A 22025-nucleotide genomic window follows, 5' to 3' on the forward strand; every position below is an offset into this window, starting at 1 on the left:
CAGAGCATCACGCTGGGATCACGCTCTGAGCTGGGAAACTGAGCACCCCCTGTGCTGCTCATCCTCTGCTCCAGGGCTGGGGCTGTGGCCCAGCTCCACTTGTTCTTAGGTCACAGAAACTCATTACATTCTTGATTCAGCCAAGCATTTGGCATGCCCTGAATTCCAGGGATCCTGTGGCAATGGGGACCAGCTCAGCTACCCCGTGGTCCCCCTGGGTCTGGCACTCTGACCCTTGTCAGGCACAGAGGTGGGAATATCATTAACAAAAATATTCCACTTCCCTGAAAATGCTGCCAGGGCTCCATCCCTTCCCCTGCCTGCCCCTGCTTCCTGTATTAAAATGAAACCCAAACACATCATGAGGAAAACTGACACAAACCCTCATGCATGTGAAAGATCAGTAACTACATTCTAGTTTATTGACTGCAGTCAAGTTTTATTATGCCTCAAATAATTAAATACTGCAACCATTACATTAAAAATACAGGCCAATTTACCAAAATAATTGTATTCTGAAGATTATGTACATATTATACATTTTACAGTCTCATGTAAACTTTTTTTTTTTTATACATAAGGTAAATCTGATTTATGGTAACTAGAAAACCCAAAATACTCACTGACAAAAATCCTCCTATGAAACATAAGCACTGGATCTGGGACAATTAGGAAAATTGCAATGAATGGAAACCAACTATAAAACATAATATAATCAAGTTAGTAGAAAAATGAATTAAATTACATTCATATAAAAAATTGAACTAAAAACATTGCTATGCATCATTATTAAAAAAAAAAAAAAGGGAAAACCCCCACTCCCTCTCCCTTTATATATTAACACAGCCTTTGATGGGGAGCTCCCCTGTGCCTCATTTCCAGCAATGGGGCATAGCCTGGGAAATCCAGATTCCCATTCTCCTTTAACATATATTAAATAACTAGTGTCTGTACCAATACAAATATTGTATAATTCATGCACTGGGATTATGTTCAGGGTAGCCCACACCAAGGCACAATTTTTGTGTCATTTCCCCCCCACCCCCCACACACCCATCCCCAGGTTTCAGCATGCAGTGCTGGAGATGTTTGCTAAACAACTTCTGTGGGCTTTGGCTCGAGTCTGAGTCTCACCCTGGGGCACACAGAAATCCTTCCAGCAGATTTTTGTAAATAAATAAGGAAAAAGAAGTTAAAGGCCCTAAGTTCAACATCTTGCACCAACTGTGTCGGCTCAGCTACCACACCCTCCAGGAAACATGGCACTGAGGCAACATCATTCTGGTCCTGGTCAAATATGGATTAACTAGGACAAGGAAATCGCTGCTGCTGTAAATCTTCCTCCCTGTGACAGCTGTAGTGTTTTGATTTGGCATAATGGAGCTCCAAGTCTAAATTGGTTTTCAGCTCCCAGCTCCTCTCAGCACAGCCCCATTTGCATGAGCAGCCAGGTACTGCTTGTAATTGAAGTACCTGGGAATGCTCATTAAAATAAATGCATAATTGAACCGTATCTAAACAGCTGCCAAAATTAACAGCTGCTAACTTGGCTGCATTCTGAAGGCTTGTAAAATTTGCATATTTTATAACTGTTCTGCACCTAGAAAAGGCCTGGTCCTGCAAAGGGCACGGCCTGTGCTTGGCTTTGTGAGGTTACAAGGAACAAGCAGCCCTTGGTCAGAATAAATCCACGGAAGACAACGAGCTGGAGTGACTGAAGTCACCTGGATTTAGGCACTAGGAATATTCCTTCAGTGGTGAGTGCACCTGACCTGACACCAGACATTCTGTCAGGCCTGGACAAGGAGAAAGTGTATCCAAAATGGCCTCTATAAACCGTGCCCAGAGTTACAAAAAATCCAACCTAGAGGATGTCTGCTTATGTACAGCCTGGATAGAAAAGAAATCCTAACCTAGAGTATCAAAATACTGTATTCATATAAACACAGGACAGCACCTAATAGAAAAGTAAAAAGTGGAAAACATAAGCTTTTCTTTTGAAATTAAATACCCTAAAAATCTTGGTTTACAAAAAAAAAAAAACCAACACAACAGGAATTTGTGTACTGGAAAAAGAAAAATTAAGGGAGGAACTACATCTCCCCTCGTCTGCGAGTTTTTGCTGCAACAGCTCTGCCTTCCTCCTCCTCCTCCTCTTCCTCCTCATAATTTTCTTCATGAATTTCTTTCTGGTTGTGATCTTCTTGCATTTCTTGCTCTTGGTCTGTCCCTCTGTTACTCTTTTCATCTGCCTGATTGGGGAAAACAAAACAAAACAAACTTACAACAGATGCAGTACCAGTTTCTTTATGGCTTATTTTAGGGCAATGAAATGGTTTTCAGCTGGAATTGTGACAGCTGATGGGCAGAAACAGAAAAGAAAGGTTTTCCAAAGGCTCCAGGGAGGAAGAACTGACACAGAGATGGAAGGGTGAGCTAAAGGAAGTTGGGACAGCCTGAAATGTTCACCTCTATGACCCAAAGCAAGCTAGAACAGTTATTATGTCACATCCCTGTGCCATGACCAGTTGTGGTCAGGGTTTGGTCCCGTCACTGAGCCCTGCCTTGCACAGAACTCACATTTTCCTCATTTTCCCCATAGGGCTCCTCAGCATTGTGCTCCAGCTCTCGCTTCTTCTCTTCAGTCAGATCCTCCTGCACCTGCAAAGCACAAGAGATGTTCTGTATGGTTTAGTTGCCTTTCAAAGAGTGGCACAACTGGGCACATGTTCACATATTTTTACAGAATGAAGATTCTAAAGAAGAGAGAAGAGAGTAGAGAGAGGTTAAAGGAGGATAAAAAGAACCATAACCACCCAACAGTCAGGAAATTCACTTCTTCTGAAAGCATCTAACTTTTAAATACAATTCTCACGGACAATCTCCTCCAATGCTCTCCTTGGAGAGAGCAGGTCATGCTGAATCTGTGTCCCTGATGTTCAGCTTTTGGATCTCTCATTCCCTGCTGTTCTGCCAGCACCCTCCCTCCATTCCATGCCCCACTTCCCATGTTAGGTGCAAATCTGAAAGAGGAATGTTTTGAAGTAAACTTGATTTCCTTTTGGGAAGTGCTGCTGTGCTTGTCTGCTTCAAACAGTGTCCTGTGAGCTGGCTCAGAGGCATCCATCACACCAGGGTCACTTTGGGAAAGATCTGAACAGCAATGGAAAATATTTGAAACTGATCCCCACTGCAGCATCTCCTTTCTCTCTTAATTGCTCACTCAATCCCTGCTGCCTCTTCTCTGCTCCCAGTCAGCACAGTGGGCACATCCTTTCTGAGATGTGTATAAATGGCTCCTGGAAGTCAGAGAGCAGCTGCCAAAGCTCTGCCCAGTTCCTGGTGGCCTGCTTGGATGTGAGCAGCAGCATTTTGCACTGGTGAATGCTAAGTGCATCCCAGCTAATCCAAAGTGCTCCCCATGAGGGAGTGACAGCAGCCAAATCCAGGGCTTTTTTTTTTTTTTGAAAGTGGTTTTGTGGGAAGCAGAAATAGGAATTAATCAGGTACTACTGAGGGGCTGTGGGGCGGCTCAGGGTGGTGCCTGCACAATGAGCATGAGATGAAGGGAAAAGTCCCTTCCCTCCCTCTCTGCTCCAGCTCCATGTGCTGTCAGCTTCCTGAGCAGCTCCATGAACTGCAGCTTGGATTGCTCAGGAGGAGCACAGATAAATCAAAGTCACAGCTAAGGAGTAAGTGGCCAAGGAAGCAGTTTGCTCAGAACTGAAGTGTGTGATTAGAGATTAATGAGGTTTTCTGTGACCTTGAGGTTTCCAGGAAATTTTCCTTGTGTTGTGAAAGGCTTAATCTTTTCAATTATTGCACAATTAATGCTGTATGGCATGGAAGACTAATGGATTGCAGCACAGGAGCATGAGTAACCCAGCGTGTATCCAGAAGGGGACAGCAGAGTAATGGCAAAGACTTCCCAGGTTTCTAAAGTCAGACAAAGTGATTTGGGTTCATCCTGCACTTCCAAAAGTGTTAATGGAGTTGTGCCCTGCTGCCTGAGCCTACACCTGCCTTGGGTCTGTGTTCTTACCTCCTCTTCTCCCTCCTCCTGGTATTGTTCATCCACATTATCCTCCTGCTGGTCAGGATTTCCTGCCATCTGCACAAAGATCACATAAAAATTCAGATCTATGAGCTTGCCTAATAACCAGAGGGCTGAAGATTAAAGCTTCTTGTTCTGGAACTAAAGCTCTCTGTAAAGCTGAAGTAACAATAATGGCAGGAGAAGTTTTAGTGCATTCATTAGCAGTAGTGAGAGCCCAGCTCTGTGATTTAAAGTTGCCCTCAATTAAAAAACAGCAGGATGAATATAAGAAAAATCACTTCACAGAATAAAGCAAGACTTTCCATACTAAGCAGGAAGACAATGGAATATTCACCCCACTGAAGACCAATGCCATAAAAATTCAGACTCTCTCTGTCTGGAGGAGTTTACAGCTCCAACACAGTTAAAATATGCAGCTTTGAACTCCTGAAGAAGCCCTAGAGGTTCCTCTTTTGCCTTTACCCACCACCAAGTGCTCCTCCATTCCTGGATGTCCTTGTTTCTGACCCGTTTCCTTGTGCTTTTCATTTTCCTCAGGCAGGTTTTCTTCTCTCTCTTGCTCAGCTTCTTCAAATTCATCTTCTCCCTGATTATTGGGGTCATCAGCAGGATTCACATCTTCCATGGCTGCCTTCTGCAATTTACAGGAGTGAGTGTTAAATACTTTTAGCCCGTGGTCCAGCTGCATTTCCCTTGAAAGAACAGCAGCACGGGCTGTCAGAGCCAGCTCCATCCCCACTGGCAGCAGCTGGAATCTCTGCAGGCTCAGGGCTCACTGAGGTACCTCAGCATGAGCAGGGACAGAGGTGCAGGTACCTGTCTGCTGACACACACAGAATCTGAGCACTTCTGTCCCAGAGGCTGCTGCACAGCTTGTGTTCACTGACCAGCTGACAGTGCCTGATAAGGCCATGTGACAAAGATAAGAGCTGAATGCTCACAGCTCCACAGAGCTGATGGCATCATTCAGTATCAGCCTGTCCTGCTCTGTTGACCTTGGCTATGTCTACAAGAAAACAAAACACTCTTCACCTTTGCCATGCAGAAAAGGAGCATTTTCTGCTTATCATTCAATAAAAGCAGTTTTATATCTTTATAGACAACAAGTTAAAGATCCCTTAGAAATATTCATTGTGTATCTTAATTTGCTGAACAGGAGGGGAATAGGGAACATGCACTTCATGCTGACAGCTCCAGGTAAGCTGGAGTTTGGGGGAAGGAACAGGGTGATTCTCCTGCCCCAGATCTCTGTGCAGTCAGTATCAGAGCTCAGTTCAGTGCTCACCTACATCCTCTTTCAGGACCTCACACCTCTGTACTGACTCCAGCTGGCTACAGAGGCTCTTGGGCTGGCCTTTAATTAATGACAGCATGAAAAACCCCATCCCTTCTCATTTTAACTGGGCACTGCTGGTATTTTTGAAGCCAAATGGACTTGTTCAAGTCCCAGCTAAGACCAAATCCTTTATTCCACCGAAAGCACAGATCAAAGGAATGTGGAAATAAACACCTTGCTTCCCACAAGGGAGCTTTTTCCTTTTATTTCTTCCCAAATGAGTAAGGACACCTTTAAATAGATTTCAGACGTTGTTTTCAACTGTCAAGCCTGTCTTCCTAGCAGACCTCTGCTTATCTCACTTCTATAAGGTGCAATTATGTCAGACGAGACCTGTGGGTTCTCACTTCAGTCACACTGCAGCCCTCAGCATCTTAATTCATACTTACTGATTCATCAGCCTGCTGATTTCCTGCCTGATGTTCTGCTTCTTGCTGTTCATTTGCATTATTCTGATCATCATCTTCACCTTCATCCTGGTGCTGCTTGTCATGTTCATAAGCTGAGGAAATTTTTAGGTGATTATTGTTTTACAGCAGTTTTTAGTTATCTCCTACAGACAAGGTTCCACATGTGTTTTAGCAGTGGGCAGCCTCTACATAAAGAGATAATGCTCATAGAATTTATCTACTCCTACTAGGAAACAGAAATTAAAAGACCAGCCCAAGCACTGAACAGTCTGGGCTAGTGGAAGGTGTCCCTGTCCATGGCAGGGGTGTGGAATGAGATGAGTGCCTTCCAACCCAAACAATTCCACGATTCTGTAGTTTAAAGAGATAAACAAACCCATAGGCAGAGCCAGGAGCATAACCAAGACCCACAGAGCATGGTAATAACAGCTCAGTCAAAAGGACACTTTTCCTTTCAGGAATGTGGGTATGATCTTTAGTAATTCCTCTATTTCACTCAGTCAGTTCAGCCATGGTTATTTGAGCTTCTGGTTTTAAATTGCAAGTTTATGTTTCACTTGAATGGATATGAAATTAATATTAAAGTCTTCCATGCAAGGCAGTGCACAGGGAGCCTGTGAGCATGGCAGGGACAGAAATTCTCTCTTACCTCCTTCTTCTTCCTGAATACCTTGCTCTTCCTCCCCTTGTACAATGTCCTGGTCCATGTTATCATAATGAGCCTGTTGGCTGAGAACATTAAAAGCCAAGCATCATTTCAGTTTCAAAAGTGTGTTTTCTGCTTTAATAAACAAACCCCCCACTTGCAGCTCTGCCTCTCTCAGCAGCTGCCAGAGCAGGCCCCAGTTTCATGCTCTATTATTTGATATTTTCTCACATCACCTTTCTTGACAAATGCTTGATAGAACAGAGACTTCCTTGTGCTGCTACACTGACTTTGTGTTGTGTGTCTCTGTATGTGGAGTCTGCAGTCCTGCAGGATATGGGTCAGGCAAAGAGCAAAGTCAGGACTCTGAATTTTAGGGAACAAACCTCCAGCTCTTCAAGGAATGAGCCAACAGAACCCCCTGGAAATCTGCCCTCAGGGACAAGGGAGCAGAACAAAGCTGACAACATAAACCCAGAGCACGACAAACTCAAGAGGGAGAGCTGCACCTGAGGCGGTTTTTGAAGAGCTTCTCCCCTTGCTCTGCCTGTCTCTGCAGCTGGAGCTCTCTCTCCTGGAGCTGCTGCTGCCTCAGGAGCTGCCCTCGCAGCCTCTGCTGGTGCAGGGATTCCTGCTGCTGCCTCAGCTGCTTGGCCTCCTCTGCTCTCTGGGCTCCAAGGTGCTGCTGCTCCAGCTGCTGCTCGTAAGCTGCTTTCTGTCTCTTTGTTGGTGTTACCTGTCACAGAAACGTGTTAGTCACAGATTAATCATCCTCCCAGTGATCAGAAACTAGCAGGGAGAAAGCTGTCCAGAGGGGAAAAGCAAGCTCCATGCAATTACAGCAAAGTTATTTTTAAGTTTTTGTTATTTCCCTGCTTGAAGTTAAAACATTTTTTGGTACACAGACTGGAAGTGTTGGGGTTTTTGTGGAGCACACAGGGAAGGAAGAGGAGCTTGTGGGCTAAGGAAAGCCATGCTTTTCCTATAAACAATAATAAAATTATTGGGAGGTTTCTCCCAACATATTACACAGTAAAAGGAGGTTTTGCTGACTGATAAGACAGCAAAAAAGTTTCCATTGATTTAAGTGGTAATCTCAGGGAGAGCTGCTTTTAGCCTTAAGTGAGACACTGCACATCTTTTTATATTCAGCACTAACTCCGGCTTCACAGCTTAACCCATTGCTGCTGTTCTGACCCTCTGCACCTCTTCAGCAACAGCTCCTCATTACACCAGAGTGACACAATTCATCTGCCAGGAGAGAAAGTGTTTACAAAGCCTACAGTGAGACCAGTGAAATACATTTTCTACTGCAGATCCGATCTAGGATGTAAATCCAGGATTTGCTGGTTTTATTTAGAGCTGCACACTGATTTCCCCCTGGCTATTTTAGTCGTGTTTGTCTGGCAGTTAAAATTCCCTGTCAAACAACAGTAAGCATGAGCTGGCAGTGTGTTTGCAGAAGGCAGGTACCTCTGACAAGGAAACACTCTGCAATTTGCTGAGATGCATCAAGTTACCAAAGCAGAGCAGTTCTCCACCCCAGCCTCCCTCTCACCTGCTGAGTTCTCCATCAGCTACCACGGGCCTCAGGTTTGAAGTGGGAGACAGGATTCAGTCTGCTGCTTTTTTTTTTTTTTTTTTTCCATCTGTTGCTTTTTATCAGCAGAATTAATGTTCATTAAGATCTGGCCAGCACTGCAGTACAAGTGTGCTCAAGTTGAGCCTGAATCCTGTTGCATCAAAGTGCTTCGAATCCCAAATTTTCTATAAACATGACAGTAATTTTATCTAAAAACCAGCGAGTGCTCTGAATCCCAAACTCTCTATAAAAACTTTATTTTGCCTAGAAAAGGGTGACTGCAATACAGGGCCAGCAGTGAAAAGAGAAGCCTCCATTTAAACAGCAGATTTAACCAATTAGAAAAGAGCTCCCTACCTCTGACTGCAGGTGATCACCCAACATGTTGGTTTCTTCTTCCTTTTGTTCCTGCTTTTTCCATTCATGCTCTTCTGGGGCTTGGTCCTGCTCCTCCTCCAGGTGCTCAGGCTGCCCTGCCTGCTCCATTTCTTCCTCTTCAAGCTCCTTTTTGCGTTCTTCTTCCATCTGCTCTGCCCGTTGCTCCTCATCCTCTCCAGCTTCCTGCTGCTCCTGGATGTTCAGCTCCTTGGCATTCTGGCCCTCGTGAGCCCTTCCCTGCACGTGCAAAGGCTCAGCCCTGTCCTGCTCCTGGCTATTTATTTCTTCTCTCCCCCTTGACTTCTCATTCTGCAAAACAGACACAGGATTATGTGTGTACAACACATTTATGGATTTCAGTTTCAAGAGAGCCAAGGACAGACTTGGATCCTTTATGCCAGCCCAGAGCTGTTGTCAGGAGGGCCAAATGCCTGGTTTGGAACGAGCTCCTCCTGCCAAATGGGGTCATTACCTGGTTTGTGGCTGTACAGCTACACAGGGTGTTGTACAGTCCCACCACAGAGTAAGTTAAGCCTCATTTTAGTCAAAAAATGAAAAACTCTTACAATTTAGATGAAAAATGAAAAACTCTAACAATTCTACAAAGCCAGCTTTGTGTTTTAGAGACACGGTTTACTGCTGGCTTTGGCAGAACTGGGTTCACAGCTGGACTCAAAGATCTTAAAAGTTCTTTTCCAACCTAAATGATTCTGTGATTTTTACTTCTTGTAGGTTCTGCTGGCCAAAAAATTCTTGTAAAACAAAATCACAACTGGTTTTTCTTAACTTCTAGATTACACATTTTCTGCTTGAACCTTGGTGTGCCAATTTTAAATACACTGACTTCAATGTGCCACTGGAACCTTATAAAATAAAAATCTCTTCAGAACTTCTAAAAGCTTTCTGTAACACTTGAGATAGCTAAAATTTTAGATTTCTCGTTAAAAAATTTTAGATTTTGAGTGACTTCTTAAAACAGCTGACATAAACACACTTAAAACTGGACAAGTCATGTGAGAAAAGATCATCATGAATAGATTTTCTTGCCACTCAACAATTAAAGCATTCCTCACCGCAGTGACAGAGGTGCACAGTCAAACACCCTCTCCTAAGACACTTTCAGCACATTCTGCTGGATCAGAACCATTGCTGGGCTGTCTGGAGCCTTTTACCTCCTGCTGCTGCTCAGCCCCAGCTCCGGGGGGCTGCGGGGGGCGGCTGTGGGGGGACGGGCCCCGCTCCTCGGGCTGCTGCTCATTCCCTCCTTCCACCTTCTCCACGTCTTGGAAACTTGGGATTTTTTTGAGCGTGTCCTTCAGCTGTTTGTATTCCTCCACCTGAGTCTAAAGCCAACATGTTAATTACTGGGTGTCCAAATTAATTCCTTAATCAAATGTAGTCACCTTGGAGTGAAGTTGCTGGTAGGATACGTGGTAGAAAACTTGATTTTCCATGGAGGAGAAGGGATGGGAGCTTTTAAAATATAATTTTTTCCTCCAAACATTAGCTGACACTGATCCATCAAGATCTTTACAAAGTGCACATGCATACCAAAGTGTATTAAAAACATCTCTGTGGGACAAAGAAGAGGAGTTGTTTTATTCATGCCAAGCTGGAGAAGTGTCAGAAGGGGATGATGAAGCTTTCCTGGCAGACTAAAGTGAGGGAAGTCAAAAGCACCACAAGTTCTCCTTTGCTGGTAGAAAGAAGTGCAGCTCTTTCAGAAACAGAAGTTTTAAAGTACATCTACATGTCGTGAAAATGCCAAGTGCTCAACATTTAGACATGTGTTAGACGAGACAACAGCCAACATACGGAAGTGAGGCAAAGAAAGGCACAGTGGTGAAGAGCAGAAGGAAAAAGAAAATAAGGTAAATTTCTAAAGGCTTCCTGAAATGCAACAGTAAAATGTTGGAAATTGATCTGCTGTTTAACTTTGGACAGGATCAGGAAGCTTTAAAGAAAATCCAGCAAGGTTGGTACCCCAATCCCTGGCTCTGCAGCAGGAAGATTTCCAATTAAAGAGGATTTTTTGGGGTGGGCAGGGTGTATAAAGGCTGACCAGCTGCACACACAACAGGTGCCACACCAGAGAGTTTCCCTGCTGCTGCAGGGGAGGTGTGGGTGTGCTTAGGAACCTCCACAAGCCTATGGACCCCTAAAAGAGAATGGCCTAGAGGGAAAGCAGAGTGCACAGTGATTATTCCTGTCAGTCCAGGGGGATGCTTCTGCTCCCTGACTAACTGCTGGAGAGGACAAACCTCAGAGGAAAAAGGAGTATTTACTGGACATAAAACTAATACTCAGGTTTCTGATTTTTTTTTTTTTTTTTGTCTCCTCTTGGTGACCTTGCAGAGAGATGAACTGGGATATGCTGGAATGAGTCCAGAGCAGGCCGTGGAGAAGCTCCAGGGGTTGGAGCCCCTCTGCTCTGGAGCCAGGCTGGGAGAGCTGGGGGTGTTCACCTGGAGAAGGGAAGGCTCCAGGGAGAGCTGAGTCCCTTCCAGTGCCTAAAGAGGCTTCACGAGAGCTGGAGAGGGACTGGGGACAAGGGATGGAGGTACAGGACAAAGAGGAGTGGCCTTAAGCTGAAGGAACGAAGGTTTAGATTTGATATTAAGAATACATTATTTTCTATAAGGGTGGTGAGGTCCTGGCACAAGCTGCCCAGAGAGGTTGTGGACGTGTCCAAGGCCAGGTTGGACAGGGCTGGGAGCAGCCTGGGATAGTGGAAGGTGTCCCTGACCATGGCAGGGGGTGGAATTAGATGAGCTTTAAGGTCCCTTCCAACTCAAACCATTCCATGGTATTTAAAGAGTGCCCATCCAGATCAGAACTCAAGTACTCTGTTCCACTGCACAGTCACTAAACTGAACATTCTGAGTCAAGGCCACAGCTTAAAAGGTGCTGATACTGGCAGAAAGCAGGGTTTATTAAAATATATTAAAATCTGCCTGGCTGGGAAAAAGCACAAAACACTTTAAAGGTTCAGGTTAGTGCAGTATTGACTACTGGTGTTCAATGTCTAGAATACACCCAGAAATAGAGGGATCATTTATGGAGCTGGGAAAGAATCCCTTGGGGACTTTCTGCAGCTGGTTTGCAGGAGAAACTACACAAAAGTGTGAAATACCCTCTGTTCTCAAGGCATGTGCAAGGCCCTTCCCTGGAGGGTCCCCACGGGACAAATGTCTCAGCCTGGCTGCAGAGAGGCTTTGTGTGACACAGGCTTTCTAATTAAAGAATTGAATCAAAGCCAGGAGAGTGGGGAGCTTCCCTTTGGGCTTGGTGAACCTCAAATCAGCCCCTCCACGTGGCCTTGTGGAATTTCAGATGTTCTCAGCACATACCACACAGCAAACGTGGCCAGTGGGAGAAGAGCTCAAAATTAGCTGCCAGTGTGGGTTAGTACTGCAGATTATGATTCTTCAGATATTCAGTCTATGAGGCACCTTCCTGATCTCTCCCTGTTTTTTGAGTATCTTACACATATTGACAGGCACAACAAGCAGAACCGGGAAAAAAAATTTCAATGCTTTTAATGCTGCTAATGATTTTGTGGACTGTGAAAATGCCTAAATGAAGAAAATCAGGAATAAAAATAACTTCACACTGCCTCACTGCCTCTCCCTGTGATCTTTCACCAAAAGTCTTCCTCTGCTCCAACATCACTCCCACTTCCAGATTCCCTGTGGCCTCCACAGCTTGTACTGGCACAGCTGACTGAGCCTGCAACAGTTTGTGCTTCATGGATAGTTCACTTGAAAATGACATTTAAGGAACTTAATGCTGCTGGCTCTTCTAAAAACTAATCTGAGTTGCACCTGGAGTTCCCATACCTCCATACACATCTCCATCTACGTTCTGCTGCCTCTGCACTCATGTGTGTTGCCCAGAGCAGCTGTGGCTGCCCCTGGATCCCTGAAGTGCCCAAGGCCAGGATGGATGGGGCTTGGAGCAACCTGGGATGGTGGAAGGTGTCCCTGCCCATGGCAGGGGTGGCACTGGATGAGCTTTTTCCAGACCACTCTGGAATTCCATGAAAGCCTCACGACCTCCCCAGCCACACACAAGAAGAGATTTTACACCAGCACCCAGGTGTAAGAGATAAATGTGAAGGTCAGAGTGCAGGATGCTCACAGAAGTTCCATCAGAGAGGACAGAGACAGAAAGGCACTGCCAGCTCCCAGGGAAGCAGAGACACTTTTCTCAGGACACATGCACTGCTGGGCTGGCCCACAGGCTGCTCTGCCCCCTGAGCCCTCTGGGGAGCAGCCCCTCCGTGCCATGCACTCCTGGGCCCCCATGCCAAAGGCACATGCAGCGCCCTGCAGCCAGGAGAGGTTTGGAGACAGATTTGGGAAGCTGAGAGCCAGCAGGAGCTGCTTTCCTTCTGACCTGAGCAGCAGCTAGTGCACTCTTGTGGTCTTCCAATGTCACCACAAGCTCGTTGTGCTGGGACAGTAAGTTCTTATGCTGTTGCTACACAAAAAGAAGAACATCACACGTTTCACATAAAGTTCATTCTAAAGATCAGTTAGGGAGGCTGGGGGGAAGTTTGAACTAGGAGGATAATTCAATTTATTTTGAAAGGAAAATCCTTAGCTGGAATTTATTTATTTCACATGGAATGCATATTAAATAGACAGAGGAAGCAAGCACACCAGGGAAGGCAATTTGGAGGCCAGGATTTGTGTAACTAAAATAAAAGTAGGGGTAGATGTTGATGAACATTTTAAAAAAACAGAGATGGAAAACATTAGGCACTGAGTTTTGCCAAAACCCAATTTTTAACTTGTAAAACCAAATCCTGATTTCTATACTAAACACCTTTTATTTTTTTATGGGCATATACCTAAAGTGCAGGTGGCCAAAGACAAAGCCAGTCCAGCCTATTCCTCTCCTTTTTCCCACATAACAGAAACTACAAGTCTACAGCACAGCCTGCTTTGGGCTTGGGAAAACTTGGGAAAATTTCTTCCTCATGATCTTGAAAAGTTCTCCTCAGAGCAAGGCCTACCTTGACATCCTGCAGCTGGGTGTGGATGTCTTGGTGAGCTTTCCTCAGCTGCCTGTTCTCCTCCCGTAAGTTATACAGGGATTCTGTGCAAAAGAAACCAGAAGAAATACAGAGTTTAAACCTGGCTGCATTTGTAACACCAGGCTAAGCACTAAAATTAAGACTGTAACACAATCTACATAAAATCCCACATGAGTGCTGTAGTAAAAATTAGGTAGAATAATTGTATGGTTTGTTTTTCTTACCTCTCTCCCCAGCCCTATCAAAAGCTTGCCATTTTCAAGCAGAAAATTATGACATTTGGTGAAATTTTCTGTCAGTGCACCCAGCCTGCACCTGGAATTCTGCATCACTGCTCCTGCTGGGTGCTGCAGATGGCAAAATTCCCTCTGGAAATCTGAATCCTGGAAAGTCAGAGAGGAAAGCACCCTCCCCTCTTTCCCCACATCACACCTGGCAAGTGCAAGCTTTCTGTCACAGGACCCAGCTATTCCTTTGGAAGGGATGCCCAGATGGCTCCAAAAGCTTCTGGGATCAGGGACAGAGGCTTCTATTTCCACTTTTTACATGATGTTGACGTGGAGCCAACAAACAACCTCTGCCTGCAGTGCAGACAAAGCTGCAATCAGCTCCAGAACCAACCCCTCTGCTAGGGACAGGTAGCAGAGAAGGCTCTGATGGACACAGCCCCATCCTTTTCTTCCATGGAACTGTGTAATGAGGATGGAAGAGGCCTGAAAACTGCCCAGAATCTCCAACAGGAAAGTGGATGCCAAGAGTGGAAACCGAATTCATCACCCAAGTGTACAGGTGCAACGTGCTCCAGAGGAGCTGGCACATACAGGGAAAAAGGAGGTATAAAATGTAAATAAAGTCACTTCAGAAAGAGGCACAATTACATCTCTGCTAGCAGTGGCAAATATTCTTAGACTGCCTTTCAGTTACAAACAAGAAGAGGCAAACCTTTTTTCCCAGGTTTATACCAGTCTTAGAATTAAAAATTAAAGACTGACTCAACAACCTCTGACACTGGACAGGCTTTTAAGTGCTGGGTTTTTTGCTATTTCTGTAACCCAGACAGAAACACAGAGCACATATGAACAGATTTCAGAGAGAGGCCTTAGAAAATCATCAATAAAATGGAACTTGTCAGGAGGCAGAAGATGCACAAACGACCTGTGAGTGAGAACAGAGAAAATGTCTCTCTCACACCACACAAAGCCAAACACCCAATTTAATGTGGGCAGCCAGACACAGGTTAAATTTTAAATTTACCCTTCAGCTTGGAGATCTCCTGCTCCTTTTCCTGCTGCAGCTGTAGGTATCTCTCCTTGTGATCACTGAATGTCCTGCTAAACTCTTCTCCCTGTTTTCGGTGATCTTCCTCAAGGTCAGCATGCTGTTTCTTCAGTTCTTCGTGTTGACTCTGCAAATACCAAGTTGGGACACTGGAACAGCTCTGTATCTGCAGATCTGGCTAATATTGTCTTTGGCAATTTGTTTAGTAAGTGCAGATGAATAGGAAGCATTCATAACAGGAAGGTTATTATTCAAGGCATGCACATTGCAGCTCCTTCCAAACACAAAATGATCTCTGTGATGAGCAGGCTCCTGTTCCAGGGCTGTGTCACCTCACCCCAGAGCTGCACTGTCCCCCTGGGAGCTGCTGAATGTGTCTCAGAAAATCCCTTTGTGCCAAACTACGAGGGCTGATAAGTCAGCATTCCCTACAAGTAATTGCATCTGATAAGGTTAAATTACCCACTGGAAAGCCTGACAAGGAAAAAATGCAGGAAACCATCTTTTAAAAGTCAGAGGAAGGCACTGTCCACACCCTGGCACTGTGCAGTGATGCCAGAAGCCAGCAGGCTGTGTCCCCCCAGCACAACTAGCTGCACAGGTGCTCTGCTGTCCCAGTCACCCACCTTCAGCATCTGGTGCTGCACGCTCAGGGCGCTGTATCTGCTGTTGGAGTCTTGCTGCAAAACAAAAGCACTCGTGTGAAACCCCCTGAGCTCTGCACACCCAGCTTTTGGGAGTCACCAGCCAAGGGATGCCCTCCCCAGGACACAAATCCATCTCTCCCCTGGCTTTGGAGCTCCCCAGGACACAAATCCATCTCTCCCCTGGCTTTGGAGCTCCCCAGGACACAAATCCGTCCCCCTCGATGGCTTTGGAACTCCCCAGGACACAAATCCATCCCCCTCGATGGCTTTGGAACTCCCCAGGACACAAATCCATCTCTCCCTGGCTTTGGAGCAGAGCAAGCTCCCACACTCTGCACCTACTGCAGTGACAACCAATTTTAACTCCTGCTCCCAAACTGCTCCCCAGTTTCAACATTAAATAGCCATAAAATCCTAATTTACTTGCTTTATAAAGAGTTCTCTACAGGTTTCTGGGTCCTCTGCCAGACAGAGCTTTCCTTCTGGCACTTGGTATATAAAACAAAGTTTCTTGATGTCTTTATGCTTTCCAGTTCAAAGCCCATGTGTTAGAAAGCTGTCACTGTTATTTCCCCTGGGGCCTAAGCTACAAAAAGATTTCTAACACCTTCTTATTCCCCTTTCCCCTTAAATAAAACAACATTACGTTTGAACTACCATAATATAAACAGGGGATTATTTTCTAAATTAATTTTCTGGAGAGGTATTAGTATCTCCCACTATAGCTCAAATAATTAGGAATTGGAGAGCACTTATGAATGCAGAGTAGAACTGGGATAAGTGAGAGCTCTTTCAATTAGTATTTTGCAAGATCTCTTCCTTTGAACAGTCATAATTGCAAAGTATTTCCTTTTCCTTGCAACACAAATAGCAGCAGCTATTAAAAACTTGTACTAGGCATGATGACTTACCCTTCCTTTATTTAGTGTTTCCTGTGCTTCTAGTTTATAAACAAGAAAATCTGCAACATAAAAGGGAAAGTAATGATGAAAAAAAAAACAGCAGGAAGATGAGAATCTGCGCTTGAATAACTTGACTGTTGAGTACATAAATTCTCTTCAAGAGCTGAATATTTATGCAGAAACAATTTTCAAAGGATCTTTTTTAAAAAAAAAGAAAACCTATAACTTAAGGAGAATTTGACAAAATGCACAAATTCTTTAAATGCACAAACTTTAAAAAGTTTCATAAAATATTTTCACCTCAAGGTTTCATAGTGAGAGATGCAGAGTTCAGGCTCAAATCTACAGATGAGTAATTAAATCTGACACATGAACTCTCTCAGCAGAGGCCCAAGAGCATCATTCAGAAGGAGAAGGGCATTTATAAACTGTGTATTCTTGGAAATGATAAAACATTTCCTCATTTATTTCTTGACCTCTCTCTTCCCAGGGTTTGAAAAGGTGTCTCCCCTCGGGTAGCAGCAGGACCATTCTACACTAGATGGCACCAGAAACCCACCGAGACCAGCACGGTGAGAATCGTTCCTCACTCCTTGTCAGCTTTGCTAAAGTCGTATTTTTAATTCAGCAGCTGAGTCCTCAGTTTTAGGGAGAACAGAGGCTCTACCCTGAAAACTGCAGTGAATTTAGAGGCTGAGGAAACTCAGAGGATTGAATCCTGCTGAATTTCCACAGAGGTGTAAGAAATGCAATTTGTGTTTGCCTCATACACACCTAGAATTTAGTTTTAATCAGGGAAAGGTGTATAAGCATGTGCTCACCCTAAAGCACATATAAAAGTACTGATTCCAAGTTTAATTCCCAGCTGATGGAATGCAAGAAAAGGTCCCATGGTTTTGGTACAAGTTTTGAATTTTTGGCATGCCAGGACAGGATTTACACGTGCCCATACCCCACATACATGTTGGGTTTTTTATGTACATGGATACAAACATAGTCTCTGTGTTTATTACCTCATATTGCAGTCATCTGCAAATAGTATTAAAGAGATGATTGCTTTTAAAATGATCTGGTTAAAAAAGATTAAATTAAAAAGGACTACCAGAAAGAGCAGCACAGCTCTGCCAAGTGGATCCTAATATATTGCTTATATATTACCCAACTGACTTAAAATTGAAGAAAAACCATTTGAAATTACTTTCTACTATAATCAAGTTAAATGTGAAAGTGAAAAATACATTTTTACCTTCCTTTGCTTTCTTATGTTCCAGCCTTTCCTTTTGCAGTGACTTTTCTAATCTTGACCGGTGCTCATACACAACTGAAAAGAGAATTTTTACACACAATTCATTACAAAAGTAACAAACACAAACCTCACCATCCACCCCAACACACCCAGGGAGTGCTGGCACAGAATGCACCAGGAAAATACAAGTGGAATGAGGTCATGGGATAAAGGGCTGTTTGTAACCCTGGTGACAGTAACTTTTTCTCTTTTTGCACCCTTTATCGATCCCAAATCCTGGCTTATTTGCATTGCTAACACAGAATGTGATAAGCAGGTGAGGGATTTTTTTGTGGAGGCAGCCAGCTGTGCTGGAGCTACCAAAGCCTCCTTGCTTCTCAGGAATGCAGGGACATTTTCCATGTTTCCATCCTCCCCTGCCCTGTTTGCACAGAGACAAGGAAATAAGACAGGAGAGCTCGGCTGCCAGAGGAATTCCTGGCAGCACACAAAGTGTCACAAGGAGGGAGGGGAGATGCCCAGGGGCAGGACAGCTCCTGGAGGTGCAGCAGGGCACTGCTGCCTGAGCTGAGGCATGGGGAACCTGGGAGCCACCCTAAGTTCTCCCAAAAACTATGAATACAGAATTCCTCTGCACTGTCTCCCAGCAAAAATGACTCCCAAGGACTGTCCCAAGCTGCCCATTTGCAGACACCATCCCAAAATGGGGTTTACATTTATGACTTTGTTCGTTGTATCCAGGTGTGTTTAGGATATCAAACATCCTCTGGCACAAAGTCCCCCCATCTGGCTGCCAGTAAAGCAGGGTTTCATTCAGCCTGTGCTTTGGACATGGAGTTTGGGATGTGGCATATCACTCCCTATTTACCCTTTCCTCACCTCTCATTACCAGAAACAGCCAAGTTTGCAGCAAAGATATCAAGTAAAACTCATGGAAATGTACAATTACATGTGTTTAAGCTCAGTTTAACACAAGTATCTTTCACTGCCCAAATTACAGTTTGCATTCTTTTAATGAGAGGTTAATTTGTAATAAAACAATGAGTGATTTTTCCATCAAAACCAGGAAACTCATTTTCTGAGAATAAACCATTGGTGAATGCAAGCCTTCAACAAGAAGCATCAAATAAAGATTTGTATCTTGGCAGCTACAGAAAACTCCTCTTGCACCTTAAAACAAGTTCTTAATTCCACCAAGGTGCATCCTGCTGCCTTATCTACAAGAGTTTATGTTTTAGCTCTGAAGCTGGATTGCTAATCAATCCCTGGCACCTATCTCCACTTTGCTATTTATCTTCTAAAGTCAAGGGCATCAGTCAAGATGAGCCAATGTATCAACACCCTCTGGAAGAGAAAAAGCAGGCAATGAATATTCAGAAAGTCACCAGCAGGCTTGGGGAAGGAAAAAAAAAAAAAGGCAGCACTACAGTAATGGTTTTATTTCAGCCCTGAAGGTGGTGAATGCTGAATTATTGTGCAAAAGGAACAGTGGCAGCAGAGCAGCTCAGGAGAGCAATGAAAATCCATAATGGGCTTCCCCTCCCATGCAATCAGGGTGGAACGGGGTTTTTGGCAGACACACGAAACCACAAACGGGTTTGGAGGGAACGTTTTCCATTCCACTCCTCCATCTGCAAGTGCACCTTCCACAGCTCCTGCTGCTGCTTTAACAAGTGTGTCTGTAGGGGGGAGCCCTGCACAGCAAACCCATCACAGGGGCAGGAGAAAGGGGCAGAGAAGGCAGGATTTGGGGTTTAGGGACCTCTCAGAGCATCCCTGCTGAGCACTGGGATTCACCCTGCACTTGCAGGGTCTGAACACAGGCAGTGCAGCCTCTCCTCTACCTGCTGAGTAGGAATCCTTGAAATACTGGCACAAAGCTGGAGAAGTCCTAAAACAGCCCCTCAGGTGACTAAAAAGGGCAAGGAGAAACCTCCTCCCTCAGCTCTGCCCTCTGAGTTCAGTTAGTGGTTGGCCTAGCACGTTCCCCTCTGATTAAAGTCCATAAAGTGCAATGTACTGAAGGTGTTGATTAAAAATAATTATTAACAAAGCACAGCTCCCATGTTTTCTCACCTGCTCCTCTGGGGAGTAGGCTGAAGGTCAGATTTTATAAGCACATATTGGAGTTAATCTCCCATAAATTTGAATTATTTCCACCAGTTAGGAAATTTAGGAAGAGCCCAAACAAAGGGCTTGTTACTACAGAAGGAATTTCTCTTCCTTCACAGCCAGCCTGGATATAAGATGTCTGAGCAAGAATCTGAAAGAAATAAATACACTGAAAACCAGTTTTTATAGAAAAGTCCAGCCCAGCAGGGGGTGGAACTTAAATAAGGAATCTGACAAAATCCCACTGCTGGGATGTACAAATCATTTTTCCTAGGGTAAGCTTTTAATTTTGCACTGATCTTTGCACAAATAATTTCTACATTCTCTCTAATAGAATGGTAAAAAGGGGGGGGAAATATTGTCATTTAATGGCTAATAGGCACTATTCCAAAGCTGGAATTACTGCAGGTGTCAGCTTAATTCTTGAAATTACCTACAGAATGCAACCTACAGAAATGAACAAAGACCCACAAACTCACAGAGCCCAGAAACTCAACTGGTAACCTGACCTTTCACCTCCAACAAGGACACACTGAAACTCCTGGAAAACACGCCAGTAAAATCAAGTCCTCAAGGTTTTCCCCATAAAGAAAAGGAAGTGAGGGAGAAGGGAGGTGTGGAATTCCCTGCAGTTCCCAGATTGCACCACTTCCACCAGTGCTGAGCGTTAATTACAACACAGGAGTCGGGGAGGTGATGAAATTGAGATTATTTAACAGTCAAGGTTCCTTCTCTTATCTTTGCTCTGACCCTCTAAACAATAAAGCTATTATTAAGCAAAATAAGCCATTATTGTACATTTAAAAGAAAGCATTTCCTTGTTTACATTATCAGCAATTTTGTGACAGTGTTACTTTCATCATTTGGCCTGTCAGAAGGATGATCCAGAGTCTAAAATGCCCCAGCTCCCTTGAAAATCATTACATTGGGATTTAAATACACATGATACAAGAAACGTAACTAATTTCAACATGACTGCTTGTTACACAATTCTGAAATCTTTCTCTGAGTTTACAGTAATATCTTTCACTTAAAACCAGCAGATTTCAGTAGTCTTGGCAACACTCAGTGTTGTTTTCCCTCGCACTGTGGCAGAGTTGAACTGAACCAGCAGCATGGGGTAAACACCCTGGCACCTCTCTAGTGACACTGTGAAGGTCTGCAGAACACAGACTTGCTATAAAAATAATTAATTCCCCATTCTTGTCCCTGCAAATAGAACCATCTAAAATGTGAACCCATGGAAAAAGCTTTTCTGCTGAGAGTAAAGCATTTCCACCAGTCAAAGAGGAATCCCTTCAATACGGGGTGTAGGATAAATTCTCTAATCCAATGACAATCATTAAAATTTTGACCTCAGATGACATTTCATGACTCCTCTGACACATTTCATGCTGGGAGGAGATATTATTAATACAACAAGAACTGCTCCCCAAGCTCCCAGCCCTGTATTTAAATCAGTGAATCTGCTTTCAAACAAGATCCAGTGATTTCACTACTGATAATCTCATCAGAAACAGATTATCAAACTGCAGCAGCAGGATTCCCCAGCATGGTATAAGCCATGCTGGCCTCAGTGTCACAGTCTGAGCCCCATCTATTTCCGAGACTCAACTGGGGGTTTAGCAATAAATGGATATTCCAGTGACACTGCAAATATCTTGGGAAAAATGGAAGTATTCCCACAATAAAGACTAGGAAATTTCTGTTTTAAGTATGGAGTAAGAAAACAGTATCTATTATGTAAAAAAAAAAAAAAAAAATCTGTTTATCATAGAATGGTTTGGCTTGGAAGGGACCTTGAAGCTCAGCTTGTTCCACCCCCCTGCCATGGGCAGGGACATTTCACTTCCACTAGACCAGGCTGCTCCAAGCCACAATATTTGCAATATATTGAACAAAATATTGAAGCCATTTAATAATTTCTGTCCTTGAAGCTTTCTGGTTTGAGTTGCCACAAAGAAGGACAGAAACAGAGACCAAGGCAGGGTAAACTGATTGTGTGTGAGGCTTCCTTGTGCAACATCCAGGCAGGGATGGACTGCTGTCATTTTGCTCTCTGCAAACCACAGCTGGCACTGTGTGGACCACGAGAATTACCTTGACTTCCAAACAAACTCCTACACTTTGCAATTTACTCACATGATCAAGTAATGGGTTTGTCTAATTACAGCCAGTCATGTCAAATTCCTCCTGGAAAACCACATCACTCACTGGCAGTTGTGCTTTTAAAAACGACCCCTGCTTTCACTGAATTCCCTAACCATTTGTTTTGCTCAGAGTAGTAATAATTTGAAAAGTTTATATTTAATATATGAATCTTTACATTCAGGGGATTTTTTTAAGAGAAAGCATAACATGTGCTTTCAGAGATCCAACACCAAAAATGA

At 44.0% G+C, this 22025-nt stretch overlaps 1 protein-coding gene across 2 annotated transcripts in view; it reads right to left on the reverse strand.

Moving 5' to 3' along the window:
* Positions 1-389: 389 nt before the first annotated feature.
* The window catches only part of GOLIM4 (golgi integral membrane protein 4), a 29668-nt gene continuing 8032 nt past the window's right edge, over positions 390-22025 (reverse strand). Inside the window, exons 2-16 of one of the 2 annotated variants that reach the window (XM_053986710.1) lie at positions 17524-17598; positions 16287-16336; positions 15355-15408; positions 14705-14855; positions 13430-13512; positions 12808-12891; positions 9582-9752; positions 8389-8718; positions 6959-7185; positions 6453-6532; positions 5783-5895; positions 4524-4691; positions 4043-4111; positions 2581-2661; positions 390-2252 (exon numbers count right to left, since the gene is read on the reverse strand). In XM_053986710.1, the coding sequence (XP_053842685.1) occupies positions 2094-2252; positions 2581-2661; positions 4043-4111; positions 4524-4691; positions 5783-5895; positions 6453-6532; positions 6959-7185; positions 8389-8718; positions 9582-9752; positions 12808-12891; positions 13430-13512; positions 14705-14855; positions 15355-15408; positions 16287-16336; positions 17524-17598 (1895 nt within the window). In that variant the 3' untranslated portion in view covers positions 390-2093. The remainder of the gene's footprint in view (positions 2253-2580; positions 2662-4042; positions 4112-4523; positions 4692-5782; positions 5896-6452; positions 6533-6958; positions 7186-8388; positions 8719-9581; positions 9753-12807; positions 12892-13429; positions 13513-14704; positions 14856-15354; positions 15409-16286; positions 16337-17523; positions 17599-22025) is intronic. The other variant, XM_053986711.1, reaches the window with a different exon arrangement.

The sequence above is a fragment of the Vidua macroura genome, chromosome 10 (genome assembly GCF_024509145.1).
Source record: "Vidua macroura isolate BioBank_ID:100142 chromosome 10, ASM2450914v1, whole genome shotgun sequence".
NCBI classification, from domain to species: Eukaryota; Metazoa; Chordata; class Aves; order Passeriformes; family Viduidae; genus Vidua; species Vidua macroura.